This window comes from Pteropus vampyrus, unplaced genomic scaffold (genome assembly GCF_000151845.1).
Source record: "Pteropus vampyrus isolate Shadow unplaced genomic scaffold, Pvam_2.0 Scaffold124, whole genome shotgun sequence".
Classification (NCBI taxonomy): Eukaryota; Metazoa; Chordata; class Mammalia; order Chiroptera; family Pteropodidae; genus Pteropus; species Pteropus vampyrus.
In genome coordinates, this window is record NW_011888905.1 from 2001990 (window position 1) to 2016774 (window position 14785).

Here is a 14785-nt window from a genome sequence, read left to right on the forward strand (position 1 = left end):
GCACAGGAAGGAGGAGGACTCGGCGAGCCTGGGCCAGAATCCAGCGGCCTGTGCCCGGGAAGCGGGGCAGAGGGGCGACGGAGAGATAATGGCCAAAAGCCTTTCCGGTTTTGATGACAACTATAAACCCATGTAGCTAAGAAGTTCGACAAACCCCAAGGACAAGAAGTAGGAAGAAAACTATAATGAAAGCACATCGCAATCTGCCTTAATCACTGCAGAGCACCCTCGATAAAGAGAAAATCTTCAGAGCAGCCTGAGTGGGGAAAACAGAACATTGTGTAAAGAGAAATAAAGAGACGCCACGGCAGCCCCAAGACAGGGGGGCAGCGTCTTTCAAGTCCCAAAAGGCAAAAGCTCTCAACCTACAATTCAGAGGAGGTATCTTTCAAAACTGCACACGAAATCAAGATGCTGAAAGAATTCGTCCCCAGCAGACCTGCTCTGTCAGGAAAATGGTCGAAGTCCTGCAAGCAGAAGAAAAAAAGACAGGAGATGAAATCGTCCCCGTGCACAAAGCAGTGAAGAGCCCCGGAAATGGCGAGCACGTGGGTCAATAGAAAAGACTTTTCCCTTAATTTAAAATTCTCTTTAAACGATACTGGAAGGAGTGAAGCAAAACTAACAACGCGTGTGGGGTCCACTCGCCGGATAGGCAGAGAGGAAACGCAGGACAATGGCTGGAAGGCCGGCAGGTGGGAACCAGGAGGACGGCGCCGGCGCTGTCAAGTGAAGCGATGTGACTCGAAGAGGGAGACCGAGACACGTGCTCCTGGAGGAACCAAAAAATATATATAGCTTAATAAGCCAATAAAGGAGATAAAATGGAGTCGGGGTCACGGCCATCCCCAGGGCCACCTGGCGCCCACTCCGCAGGCAGTGCGCTTGGTTGGGTTCCGCAGCCCAGGGGGTCCCCCCGAAGCCCCAGGCATTTGGGACAGAAGTACTGTACTTTCCGGGACTGTAGTGTACTGTCACCAAAGAGCTCCCTCTCCTGCCACCTCCTGGCAGTAAATCCAGCCCGTTTATAACTCAGGCCTCCGCTTGACCGCTTTTGGCCAGGAACCCTCCTCTTCCGAGCCGCCGCCGCAGCCTCCCTGGCTTGGCGCTGTCCCCAGCAGGAAGGCTCACGGCCGGCCGCGGCGCTCCCAGCTTCGCGGCCACCTGTCCCGGAGCGGGGGCCCGGGGCGCAGGTGTGCGGGCGGACCGCTAGAGGGCGCCATGCGCTCAGGCACCGTGCGGACGGCGCCCGCGGGGCGGGGTGCGCGCGCATAAAGGCGCGCGGTGGGAAAGGCTGTTTCTGTGACCGCTTGTGTTATGAAACTTAAATAGAACAGCCCCCGACCTTCTGGTCACGCCACCCCCTCTGCGGGTCCGGCTCCCCTGCTGGCCCCGCGCCCCACGCCCACCCTGCGCTGGCGACCTGCCCGCCACCCCTCCGGCCTGCCCTGACCGCCCTGCCCACAGGCCCAGGCCAACGGCCCTCCTGTTCTGGGCTGCACACCCCAGCTAGGGGTCCACCGAGAGCACCCCTTCCCCCGCCGTCAGACCAGGCCCTGTCAGTTCCGGAGGGCACCCGAGTGACAGGCCTCAGGACACGGAGGGGTGCCCGATCACCTGCCACACCTGGGCTGGGCCCGCGCGAGAGCCCAGGGAGGTGGGGTGGGCGCAGGGCCCTGCCTGGATTGGGGTGCGCTCGCCGCTCTCTCTGCAGCGACTCAGGGCTTGGCGTGCGTGTGTGTGTGTGCGCACGTGTGCAAGCATGCCTGAAGTGTGGAGAGGAGCCTCTCTGGTCCCAAGCCCAGCTCCTTCGCCAGCCTGTGGCGGGGTGGGAGGGGCGAGCAAGGGCGGGGAGGAACTGGAGTGGGAGCCGGTGCCAGCTGCCACACGGGGAGGGCCGGTGTCCGTGTGCGTGTGGCTGTGCGTGAGGAGCCCCTGCCTGCCTCGTCCTGTCTTGGTGGCCGAGTCTGGGTACATCCCTGGGGCCCTGGGAGTTGTTTTTGTGTCCCACGTGGCTGCCGACGTGACCTGTCGGTTCCCCGGGGGTGTGGACGTGGCACTGCCCTCTGTCCCCAGCCTTTCTCGGACTCCAGACTTTGTCCCGTCCGTCTGGCCGCTGCCCTTCCCGGCACGAAGCACTGTTTGTTTACTCGGGCCTGTCGGCCTGGTCTGTGTCAGTGACTGTCATCTGTGGGTCGCCAGCCCTCAGTGTATCGCCCTGTGTGACCGTGCGTGGCGCGGGGTGCCCCTGAACCTCTCTGACTGTTAGGTGGTGTGACATTCCTGCGTGTGCCCAACGCTTGTGCAGGGTGTGAGTATGGCTTTGAAGTGTGTTGGACACGCAGCCGAATGTGTGGAGCAGAGGCGAGGGGGTGTGCGTCAGCATTCCTGCCCGAGGTGTGGGGCGGGGGTGGCCTGTGCGAGGTGCCTGGGCAGCCCCCCTGGCCTGGTGAGGCCCCTCCACTTCAGCTGTGTAAACAGAGCCCCTGCCCCCTCTCTGAGGCCCCTTTGGGTCGTCCTCCCCTCCCCCCTCCCTGAGCAGGGAGTTTGATTGACTGTGTGGGGTCGCAAGGTTGTGATGTTATGTGACTGGGTGTGAGCTGAAGTGTGTAAAATTGTGTGTGAGCATGAGATGTGAGGCCCGGGGCTTGCTGCCAATGCCAGCCTCTCAGGGGCAGGCTGGGGGACACCAGGCCACTCGAGGGAGCCTCTCGGGTCCCTGGCCGGTTCATCCACCCTTTTATAGCCAGGCTTGGCGACAGCCCTGTAATTAGCCTGGTCAAGACGCTGTGGTGAAAGCCAAGAATTTGGACCTGACCCTCCAGGGGAGGACCCGTAGCTGCCTGCCCTGCCTTGCCCAAGTCGGAGGCCAGACTGCCCCAGGGCCCAATCCGGGTTCTGGCCCAAAGGGCCTCCGGCCAGCCTGGCCCAGGCGCATCTGGGCTATTCCACACTTCCCGCCTGTGTCCCCCACACCTACCCGTGCCCCCGACCTTCATCCGTGTCCTCGCAGCCCAGGCCCCCAGGGTTGCCAGCTGGGCAGAACCAGGAGAATGAGGAGGAACGAGTAAGGCTTTGGGGCTGAGTAGCTCCGGGCCGGACAGGTGTGGACCGGGCCCAAGTCTACTCCCGACTCCAAGGACCTTGGGAGGGAGGGAGAGAAGGGGGACCGGGGTGCGAGAAGCTCTGGGATGGAGGGCAGGCTGGGCCCTCCCCGTGCTGCCCAGGCCGAGAGCAGGCTGAGCCCGGCACATCCTCCTGCACGGCCCCCGGCTCCCCGCAAGGGACCAACGCCATGCCCCGTCGACGGAAGACCCATCCAAACCGGCAGAACATTTTTATGAGAGTTTATCTGAGCCACACTGACAGTGTGCCGGGGAGCGAGACCTCGAATGCTCCGGAGGCTGACAGTTCTGCAGTTTCTTTTATGCGTTTGAGTTTAAGGAGGGGATGTCCAGGAGCTTACAGGACCCTGGGAGAAAGCCAGGCGGGACCGGACTGCAGGATGGGTAACGAGGTCGCCTGCTCTCTACAGGAAGGGTACCGCTTAGTTCAAAGGTGTGTGAAGCTAGATGCAGACAGAGGCCTGAGGCGTCACCCATGACCCGCTGGACCTGCCCAGGTAGGAATTTACGATCAGATCACCCTGAGAGGTCACATTCCGTGTTACCCCTTTTCTCCCACACTCCCAGCCTGGAATGCAAACGGCTGGTTCTTCCCAGGGCGGGCACGGCAGCTTCCAAGCTCGGTCGCACCACAGTCTGCGCCCCGTGTTTGTTGTTACTGTTGTTTTCGGCCCTGGCGAGGGCAGGGGGGAGAGGGGGTCCCCTGCGAGAAGCCCCTGGGAAAGGCCGTTTCAGGGTGGGTGTGAGGCCCTTGGAGGCTGTGTGGAGCTGTGCTCGTCAGGGCCCTGGGCTGGTGGAGACAGCGCGGTCACTGACCGTCCAGGTCCTGGAGCGCCATCTGGCAGCCGTCAGCAGATCCCCGGGCCCCCGGGCGCTGGACGTGGCAGCAGGAAAGAGGCAGCTGAGCTGCGTCTCCCTGCTCCGTGTTGTCCTGTCAGCCATTCCAATTCTGTCCCACCCTGCCCCGCCCTGCCACCGCCCTCAGGCCCTGCCTCTGGCGTCCTGTCACCCCTGGACACCCTGGGCTGTGTAGACCTCAGCGCCACGGGGCAGAGGCCCTGTGTCAGAGTGTCTGTCCACCTAACTGCTGACCCCACTCCTCACCCCCAAATGCTCTGGGAACTAGAGCCTTGTCTGAGGGAGAGGGGTCCCAGCAGGACCCTGAGCTTCCTGAAGCCCCAGCCTCGGGGGACTGAAAAGGGGCCTGGAGGTGCTTCCTCCTTAATCAGGGCTTGTGGTGGTTTAAGAGATTTCAATATCAGCCTTAGCTTCCTGGGGAGACGCATGGCAGCATGAGGGGACAAAGATGGGGGTCGGGCCTCCTGAAGTCTGTCCTGAGCCTTCTGCGGACATCGAAGTGGCCGTGGCTGAGTCCCTGGCTCTGAGCCCGGGCCTTCCGGTCTGTCAGAGCTGGGGTTTGGAGTGGCTCCCCTAGCCCAGGTCTGAGGTCCTTTGAGTCCTCTCTCCAAAAACTGAGTAACTTTGGGGACAAGGTGACGGGAGGCCATCGGGGTTGGCGGGAAAGGGTTCCAGGTGACGGTCAGGGCACGGCAGCCGTCAGACTCACTTCGAATGCCGGCCTCCCCAGGCCGCGTGACCCCAGCCAAGGGACAGAGCCCCAGGCCCCCGGGCATTTTCTCATCGGTCCTGTCGGGGCAGCGAGGCCCCCAAGGGCGCGGTGCTCATGAGGCGCGGAGTGTGCCTGCCTGGCGCACAGTAGGCACTCAGCAATGGAGCCAGCCGGCCCTGGTCCCCGGCTGCCTTTTCTAAGCCCCCTGGCCCTGGGATTTGGAGCCCACAGGCCCCCCCCATCCCAGCTGGCCAGGCCCCGCCTCACGCCCCCGGGAATCGAGGGAGCTGCAGCCTAGCCCACTGCTGTGGCTCCGTCATGGGACAAACCCACACTCCTCGGCCTCAAGGTTGTCACGACTGTGCCCTGTGGGGACCCAGCTCTGTGTCCCTCCTCCTCCTGGCAGCCTCCTCGGCTGTCCCCAGGTGAGAGGCTGCTGTTTCTTCACGTTCCCACAGGCTCATGGCATGTAACCACGTAACCCTGGTCATGCCGCTGTGTGTGTGCACGTGCGTGCACATGTGCACGCCTGTGCACATGTGTTCCTGGTTCCTCTTCACGTACCAACACATGCTAACTCAGTCGTGAGCTTATTGGAGGGCAGGAACACCTTCTTCCACGCCAGTGCCCAGGACAAGTGCCCCCTGAACTCAGGACCGGGTGGACGAGCCTGCCTATTCAGCCTTGGCCCGGGGCAGGGAGCCCCAGACCGGCTGTCCCGTTTTCCTCACCTGTCCTCCCACGCCACGCCTCCCTGCTCTGCCAGGGCCGTGCTGAAATTGTGCGTCCCCTGTCTTCTGAGTGCAGAGGGGAGAAGACACGGTGCCGCCGGCAAAAGCCGCAGGGGCACACAGGAGGGGCGCTCACCGAGGGCCCACCGGCCCACGCAGTGCCAATTAGAGAGTCTGGGCGAGATGGAGTCCCAAGGGTGCACAGCTTGGCAGTGAGAAGGCGCCCTTCACTGGGCCAGCTGGGCAAAAGAAGGTGGGGGCGGTGTGGGCCCCATCAGCTCCCCCGCGCAGTGCCCCCCTGTGCAGCCCCGACCTCGCCCAGCCTGGGCAGGGCCCGGCTCCTGAGACGGGGCCTGGGACTCCTCCTCTGCCCCTTCAGTCCCCTCACTCTGCAGACGGATGGAGGGGGGGGAGGGCGTTGCTGCAAATTCTCAGCCCTTTGGCCTTAACGTCTTAAAGGAATAAATTAAAATTACAAAGGAAACCGATGATATTGAAACAGTTATCAAACATTTACTTTCTGGGGCATAGTAATAGATGTGCTTCTTAACATTAAAAACAGGGCAGGTCTAACAGCTGTGGTCGGTTCAGAGTAGTCTTGGGAGTAAAACTAGAGACATCTTCAAAACCTGTGACGCAGTCCGAAAACCTCTGTGACTCCTGCCGGTTAAGAAGTCACAGGCAGTTAATTGTCGTGGCTTGTTGCCCAAGTGCGTAAGAGAACGTTAAATTTCAGCCACAGGTGAGTAAAAATAAAGATGCAATTTTTTTCCTATCTAGGATCACAAGCTGGGGTGGGAAGAAATCACCACTGACTGAGCCTCAAACTCCGTCGTCTAATGTTCACGCTGACCCTGACAGACGTGTCGTAATCCTGCTCCTGATGGGATACTGAGGCTCAGAGAGGCTGGACGGGGTGCCCCGGGTCCTCCGGGCCCAGCGGGAGGCCCCTGTTGCTCCCTCCACACAGAGCCGCCTCTTTAAAGGAGACAAGATGGAGAACAAGGTGCTCAGTTGTCCCTTTGGCCCCAGAGTCCCCTACCCCCCACAGGCCCTGTGACCTGGGAGGGTCTGACCGGTGTACAGAAGGCTACTGGCCCCTGGAAGTCACACACACTCAGTTATTTTTATCTCGTTTATTTTTTTTTTAGACTAAGAGCAGAGTATGAAAGTCACAGCCAAAGCACTTGAAAAAGGCCCAGGAGAATGGGTGGGGACCACGGAGGGCGGGCAGGGCAGGGTCCTGGGAGCGTCAGGCTCCCGGCTGCAGGGGACAGGGCATTGTTCTCACGGTCTCCAAAAGTGTCTGTGCGTTGCATAGGTCTTGTCTTCACAGAAGACAAAAGAGGGGCCAGGGGGTCCCCCTGGGGGGTAGCCTGGTGGGGAAGGGGCCCAAAGCTGGAAGGGGGGGTCAGGGAAGGTCAGGGGTTAAGGAGGGGGAGGGACTCTGTCCGTCTGTACATTATATATAGAGATATAGAGTCTGTACATGCCTGCCTGGCACCCGGTGCCCACCCCCGCGCTGCCCTTGTCCACTGCCCGCCCCCCCAGGGGTGTCTACTTGTAAACTTGGATTCAATCCAAACCACAATCCTGGGGTGCGAGTGGGGGGAGGAGGACGTGCTTATTGCTGTAAACAGGGGAAGGGAACCGCGGGCGATGCCACCCCCTCCCCACCTAGTCCCCTCCCCGTTTTCTGCCCCTGGAAGACAGGGGTGGGGGTGTCTTCCACGCTTCGATTTGCTCGTCTATCTGCGGGGACGAAGCGGGAGGGCGCAGGGGATCAGAGAAAGGTACCAGGGGGCAGGGAGTCCTGAGCGCTGCCCTTACGGCCCCCAGTTTGGTACCAAACATTACCAGAGCCACGAGGCCCCTGGGACCTGCGGCTGCCCCACTAAGCGCCCTACGGGGGGGAGGGGCAGGAGGGCCTCACTGCCGGGCGGGGGCTGGGCTCCCCGCGGAGAGGCCGAAGGCCCCCTATTCCGGCCCGGCCTGCCCCATCTCTCCCCCCGGCAGGGGAGGGGCAGAGCTAGGAGGCCCAGAGTGTCAGGAGGAAGAAGGCGATGCCCACCGCCAGGGGCAGGCGCTCCCGCTTGGGGCTGGTCCCGCTGATGCTCTTCTCCAGCTTCGGCACCTGGGGATTCTCTCCCTCAAAGTCTTCTGTGGGGACATGAGGAGACACACTGGTGAGGGCCGGGCTGCTCGCCAGGCGGGGGCGCGCGGCAGCGGCAGCAGCGGGGGAGCCGGGACGTGACCACCCACGGGGGTAGGAGGGCTCGGTGTCCCGGGGGCGGAGGGAGGCATGCGAGGCGAGCAGGCCCCGGGGAGGGGACTGCGGTTCCGGCAGTGGCCACCAGAGGGCGCTGCGCACTCACCCAGCACGTTGATCTTCACATTGGGGCCCATGGTGAACTGGGGGAGAGTGGGGACCGGCTTCTCCCCGGAGGGCGGTGCTGCGGGGAGGGGGGCGGGTGGGGAGAGAGGAGGGGACAGTCAGGGCCAGAATCCCCTCCCCCTGCTACGGCTGGGGAGTGAGTCCCCTCGCCTGTGCCCTCCGCCCCCACCGCCAGGAAGCCAGGGGAGCCCCGAAGCAGGGGAGCCGAGGATGGGGCGGCGGCCGGGAGCCGGCTGTACTCACTGGAGGCGCAGCAGACGAACACTTTCATCCTCAGACACTTCCAGTGCAGGTTGTGGGTGGGCGTGGCTGGGGAGGACACGCAGCCTGAGTGGCGGTCTCGGGGGTGCGGCCCGCGCCTCCCTCAAATTCCTCTCGGCGTCCCGCCCCTCCCGGGCGGTCTCCTTCAGTAGCTGCCGGGCCCCCGGACACTGGTCACGGGGCTCTGCCACCAGGCCCTTCGTTCCCACCCCTCAAGAAACCCTGAGCCCTGAAGTGCCGCCCCCCGAATGTCCCGCACAGAAACGGTGACTCTGCGACCCGAACTTCGGGTTGTCACCAAGCCCCTCATACTCTCACGACCCTGTCTGAGCTGCAACCCTGAGGTCCCCGGTCCCCACGCTGTGTAGCGGGGTACCACGCCTAGAGACGGAGCCCCGCGACGGCGCGCCGGCCCGCCCCCGGCCCGGGGGCCCCAGCCCGCCTGCCACTCACAGATGTAGTAGTACTCGTGGCCCGCGTGGAACTCGTAGCCCAGCGAGAAGGCGCTGTAGCGCTGGAACTTCTCCGAGAACTTGATGGGGCTGTGGGGCGCGTGCGGCCGGTTGCACTCCCAGCGCTTGAAGCCCTGGCTGGCGTTGCAGGTGCGGTAGCCCGCGCGGCTCACCATGTACAGCACGTACTGCTCCGCCCCGCCGCCCGGCCCCGAGCTGTTGTAGTGCGGGCAGTAAATGTCCAGGTAGTCGTTCACGTTCACCTGCACCGTGTAGCCCTCTCGCCGCAGGCTGCGGGGGACCGGCAGCGGGTCAGAGAGAAGAACCGCCACGCCGACCCGTCCTGCACCTCTCCGCTCCGCGCGCCCTCCCCAAGGGCTTCGAGCCTCCCGGCTTTTCTTCAGAGCGTTCCCTCCGGTCCCTGCCTGTCCCCAGGGCCCTAGTGCCGCCAGTCCCCGCAAGGGCCTTCCCTGCCCGCTCCTTGTTCGGCCCTTCTCCTGTCGGCCACCAGAGGGCAGCAAAGGCGCGGGGAAGCCCGGCCCGCCTCCAAGGAAAGGCGGGGAGAAAGGTGGAGGGACGGAGGGAACGCACGTTTAGTTACCACAGAAACGGCTCAGGCCCCCGCGACTCCCAGACCCAGGCCCGGATTTCCTCCATCTATCCCCCATAATCCACCAGTGGGGAGAAAGGATCTAGGCAGAGACGGGAAGGTTGAAAGCGGGAGGGACCCCTTCGGATAGATGCGCGCCCGCTACATGCCTTCCTGCGCGGCGGGTCCGCGCCACGGCCAGTCCCACAGGACCTGCCCTCACACCCGCATGTACGGAGGCTTCATGCATATACACGCATAGTTCTATGGCGCACACACAAATACGCCCACCGCCCACTCGCAGGCGGCAGACACACGGACAGGCTCGGTTGTATGGGCCGGATCGCATGCCGGTATTGGTTGACCTGCCCCCCCAACACTGGCACATCTCTCTCTGCAGTACCACTGGTCTCTGTACCTCGAGTCCCACTGACTTCCATCCGGAGGCTCTGGGCAGTTAGGTCCCCAGTAATGTGACACGACAGAGGAGAGAGCTAAGAGACTCCGTATCAAGGCTCCACGTGGCATCATGCCAAGCAGCCAAAACTGCTGTCCCTACACATGTCCCCCCTCAACCTGGGCACCACTGCCTCTTAGTGATGCTGGGCAGATCAGTGGGCACAGCGCCCAGACAAGATGGCTGTGTCTCCTACTTCCCCCAGCCACCTATGGGACAGAGAAGCAGATGCTGGGTCCTTGTAATCTGCGCCTGCTCACCAGCCATCAGCTAGGCCCTGGTCGTACTGCCCAGGATGGCAGTGGGGGTGACAGAGCCATCTGAGCAGGAGGCTCAGACAGGTGGGCTTTTCCTGAGAGCGGGGTGTGCATACCTTGGCAGTGAGAGGGAGCATGGTGGACGCGGGAAGGCATGGGATCCTGGGCAAGCTGTCAAACCACTGGGGTCCCTGGTCCCTGGGAACTCCCCGAGGGGAGGGACGGGCTCTTTATGCCACCAGGCACCTCCCAGTTCCACAAACAGTAATTAGCTCTCTTAGGGAAAGGAGCTGGAGGCCTCTGCACGGGGTGGGGCCTGAGGGTCCCTCCCCACCGTACCCTGCTTCCTTGGCCTCGCCTGTGCTGCCCCCTCCCCAAGCCTGGCAGTGAGGTGGACAGGTGAGTGTTAGTGCTTGGACACGCCAGGAAGAATGGGCACAGCTCCTTGAGTCATCAGGGATGTCACCAGCCCCACTCGGTTCCCACGGGAGTGATGGGTCACTCAGGCCCCTCCCTGGCCCTGGCACTCAGGTGGGCAGGAGTCTCGGCCTGAGGCACCAGGAGCAGGAAAACGAGTTAGACCAGGCCTGGCTCCCAGCCGCCACCCCAGGTTTGCTTCTCTGTACCCGATCCCAAAGTCTACTGTTCCTCCGCCAACAGCTCTGAGGTGGCCACCGGCGGTAGGGCCAGGCCTGGAGCAGCTGCATAGCCACGCTGGGGCTTCTGTCCTTGAGCCTCGGCCGGGTGTCCAGCCCTGCTCCGAGGTGGCCCCTCCCTGAGGGCACTGCCCACTTCCCCTGTAACACACCCCCTCCTAGCAGAGAGTAATCCAAAGCCAGACCTATTCCAACAGGTACCTCAGTTTCTCCAACAGGGTGAGGACTAGCCTTATAGAAAGGTTGCTGGGTGAAGAGAAGCCACCTCTTACCTATCCCTGGGCTGGGAGGCAGGAGCAGCGCCCTGAAATGCCCCCAACACTGGACACGTGAGAGAAAAAGAACTTGTGGAATGGCCGTGCCCAGCCGGAATGGGGGCGGGGGGCAGGAGGCCTGGAGTCCCCAGCTACACTCCTGGGAGACTTGAGGTGTCAGCTTGGCTTGGCCTGGGAGCTTTTATTGAATCTGTCATCCTGTCCTGGCGCTGAGGAGGGAGGTGCCACCAGGCCTGGCGAAGCTCGCTGCTAACCCCTCCCCCAGAGCCGCACCCCCGGCTGGGAGTGGGGCGGGCTGGGATCTGGGGACTGGGTTGTGCCCGCCCCTTCAAACAGTGCTCTATTCTTCACTCATCCCCTACTAGCCTCCCACCTCTCTCCAAGAAAGGCGAGTGCCGACACACCCCACCTGGAGGGGGTGGCCCCCACTCCGTTATTTCGCCTCTCCGGGCCCTCACCACCCGGCGCGCATTCCGACCTCGGTCTCCCGCTCCTTCAATGCTCCCTCTGCTCCAGCCGGGAGGGTGGGCGGCGGGGAGAGTCGGAAGGAGCAAACCTCTCCTCCTGGGGCAATTAGGAGCAGGTAAACAGGGCGTCTAAACGACCAGGGAGTAGGGGAAGGGTCCCAAGGGGCCCTGAACTTGTCAAAGCCCTGCCCCCACCTCGAGACACCAGGATGCGGAGCTAAGGAAGTGCGGGAGGGATGTAAAGACACCGGACCCCTCTAGCGCGCGCGCCCGAGACTGCGCGCCGCTCGCTCCAGCAGGCGAGGCCGGACCACGTGTGCGCGGCGTGGGGTCCGCGCGCCAGGCTGGGGGGTGGCTGGGTGGCGGGAACGCTCGCGGGATGGCGCGTGCTCGCTGACACCCCCGCACCCCTTGGGCGCCCTCGGGCTCCGCACCCCGCCCCGCCGAGTCTAGCCATCCCTGGACTGGGCCTCGGGCTTCTCCCGCCGGCGCTGGGTGGGAGAGAATCAACGCGCCCCACATCCCCGCCCCTCCTCCCTGCGACAGCGGCGGCGGCGAAGGTTTATTGATCTGCAGCGGCGGAGAAGCGCGAGAGCCCGGCCGAAAGCGAGCCACACAGAAGCCGAGTGAGAGCGAAACGCACACGGAGAGGGCAGGTGATTAGAGTCCGGATCCACTGAGAAATCCGGGAAAGGGAGTGAGGCACGGAGAAAGAGAGGGGTCCAGAAGCCGGGAGAAAGAGACGAGAACGAGGACCAGAGACCCGGAGGGAGAGACGGAGAGGCCGGTCCACAGAGGCCCACAGCCAGCAGGAGACCGCGAGACGCGAAGAGCGCCGGGCAAGGAAGGGGCGCGGGCGCACTCGGTGTCAGGGGAAGACAGGGAGAGGCCCGCGTGGATGTGGTGGAGCCTCAATAAATACTTGCTGAATGAATGTATGAACGAAAGACAGATGAGAGCGAAAACATTTCAGAGATAAAGAGACAGGTAGGAGACAGCTAGAGAAAGATGTTCCCGAAGCTTTCCGAGCAGGGGCGGGCACCGACACCGTTGCTCGGCTCTGCATGGAAACGAAGCCCAGGTCAGGGCGCACAGGCCGGGGCGCGCACATATTCGGCCCTCGGCCGCCCCCCCATTCATTCCGGGCTCAGGGGCCCTCTCGACCTCACACTCTCACGCTTCCCTCCAGTATAGTCCCCCCATCCCTAGTTTCTGGGCCACGTTGGGAACAGGTCTGGCCTATTCCAGGGGACCAAACGGTGGGGGTGAGTGGGGAGGGCAGGGGCCGAGATCGCGGCCTCGCGCAGGGCAAGGCCCCCGGGTCTGTCAAAGGAGGCCGCCGCACGTGTCCCAGGAGCACCCTCCCACGTGACCCCTAGGAGGAGGGGTCGCAAGACCCTCTCCACGTGACCCCAAGGGGAAGAGACCCTCCGCACGTGACGGGGGTGGGAGCCAGGAACCCGGCTCACGTGACCTGGGGGAGGGGGCGCGGGAGCCTGTGGCTCGGCCCGGCCCCGCCCCCAGCTCCCTGGCCCTCTCCACTCCCGGCTCCGGAGCACGTCGCTCTCACGATTTATGGGGCCGCGGCTGCCGCAGTGAGGGAGCCGGGGAGCCCGGCGCAGCGGCAACAAAGGCCGAGGAAGCGAGGCGGGGGCGGCGGCGGCCTCCCGGCCTGGTGCGCACCCCCTCCCACCGCTGCCGGTCCAGACCTGCGGGGAGCAGGGAAGACAGAAAGGAGGCTCCTTCCCGAACCCCGGGCTCCTCATCCCCTCCCAGGGCTTTCACCTGCGCCCAGGTGTATGCGGGGGAGGGGAACCTGATCAACAACACCCTGCCACCCGGCCATTCCCGCATACCCCTGGCTCTGGCTTCCGCTAAGAACGCAGGAGTGCCCGGAGGGCGGTGGGGAACCCGGGCCCCTCACCTGCGCGCTCTTCGCTCCCCGCCAGACTCTAGCGGGGCGGGGGGCGGACGTATGAGTCTGGGGGAGGAGGACGAGCTAGATAGAGCAGGGGAGTCGGCCCCCAGCGCCGCCGGAGTTCTCCGAGTCCCGCTCCTGGGGGGAGGGGCCGCATCCCCACCCCGAGGTTTCCAAGGGAAGCGAGAGGGGGGCGTCGTTGGCTCATCCCCACCCCCAGTCTGACACTCCGGGCGCGAGGAGGGAGAGGGGGAGGCGCGGAGCCCCAAACAACAAAGAGCGGAGCAGCGAGCGGCAGCCCCTCCCCCGGGAGGTTGGGGGTCGCAGCCGCGCGGCCCTCCCGGTCCCCTCCCCGGGGGACTCGCTTTTGCTCCCGAGTCGCCCTCCCTCCCCGGGGTGGGGAGTCAGGAGCGGTGCCGCCGCTGCCGCCGCCTGGGCAGGTGTGACAGTGACCCCCGCGTCCCCAGGGATCCCCCCCCAACACACAGACACACACGGTGGCGGCGGCTGGGGTGATCCACACGGCGACTCGGCGGGCAGGAGAAGACAAGGGCAGCGAGGACTGAGCCGAATGAGGACCTGGCCCCGCAGCCGGCACCCAGCCGCCGCGCCACACACCCGGAAAACCACACGGCCGCCCTGACACCCGCCCAGACCGCGGCGGCGCCGACAGCCACCCGAACCCAGACGCGGCCCGCCACGCGGACAGCGACCGCAGCCCCTTCCCGGACCCGGCGCCCGCTCCCACCCCCAGACGATCGCCGACGCAGACACACAAATCACACACTCAGACACACGCACACTGACAGCCGCGCACGCCCGCTCACACTTGGAGCCACACGCCGTCCCCAGCCCCGGCGTGTGCGTGCGTGTGTGATACGCCGGCATCTCTCTGCCTCCTTCCCTTTCCCCGGCACCCCACGTCCCCATCCTCACCAAGCAGCACCCCCAGGGCGCCCTAACTCGGCGACCCAGGCCCGGCTCAACCCGGCCAGGTTTATCCGCACGACCAGGACATCCCCTTCGCCTGCGTCCTGAGGCGGTGCTCAGTCGGATTCCCTGCCTCAGCTCTGGACCCCACTTTTGAAGGCAGGAGTCCAAGACAGAACCCCTTGAAATCCTCTCCACTGAAAACAGGTCATCCCTGGGCCCCCCGAGTGCCGGCGGCCTATTCCCCAGCACGCGGATACTCCTCAACCCCAGCCCCGCTGGAAGGGGGTGAGGATGGGGAGACTGTGTGATGGGGGTACGCTATTCTAGCGGCGGATGCGGGGAGAAGCCAAGGTGGGGTTCCCTGAGCAGCCTCCTCCGCACGCCCAAGCCCTCCTTACTATACCTTAACGGCCTCTTTCAGACCTCCCCCCAAGTTTCACAGACGCCGGTAGAGTGTCCTCCTCTCCCTTGCCTCCCGCCCCCAGCCCTGCTCCCACCCCAGGTTCCCCAGGACTTCCCGGGCCCACCGGCCCCCGTCACTGACGCGGGACACACGAGCTCCCCGGCCCCCGACTCACTGCTGGTTGGAGCTGTTCCAGTACACCGCATGCCGATTCCCCAGCGCCCCCCCGGGCCCCTGGGCCAGCAGCGGCAGCAGCGGCACGGGCACGAGCAGCAGCAGCAGCAGCAGCGGAGCCG

General features: G+C 64.2%; 1 protein-coding gene across 1 annotated transcript; it reads right to left on the bottom strand.

Moving 5' to 3' along the window:
• Positions 1-6561: 6561 nt before the first annotated feature.
• EFNA3 (ephrin A3) lies at positions 6562-14779 on the bottom strand. Its single transcript, XM_023534377.1, has 5 exons — positions 14665-14779; positions 8536-8825; positions 8065-8130; positions 7802-7879; positions 6562-7586 (listed from the first exon to the last, which is right to left on the bottom strand). Exons 2-5 carry the CDS (start codon positions 8708-8710, stop codon positions 7456-7458), a joined length of 450 nt encoding a protein of 149 aa, XP_023390145.1. The 5' UTR covers positions 8711-8825; positions 14665-14779; the 3' UTR covers positions 6562-7455.
• Between the last annotated feature and the right edge of the window lie 6 nt (positions 14780-14785).

Excerpts from the sequence above, each read along its gene's own strand:
- EFNA3 (XM_023534377.1), bottom strand. The coding sequence starts at position 8,710 with ATGGTGAGCCGCGCGGGCTACCGCACCTGCAACGCCAGCCAGGGCTTC. Across the intron at positions 8,131-8,535 it reads CCACGAGTACTACTACATCT|CCACGCCCACCCACAACCTG; the intron begins GTGAGTGGCAGG and ends TGTCCTCCCCAG. Across the intron at positions 7,880-8,064 it reads GTTCGTCTGCTGCGCCTCCA|CACCGCCCTCCGGGGAGAAG; the intron begins GTGAGTACAGCC and ends CCCTCCCCGCAG.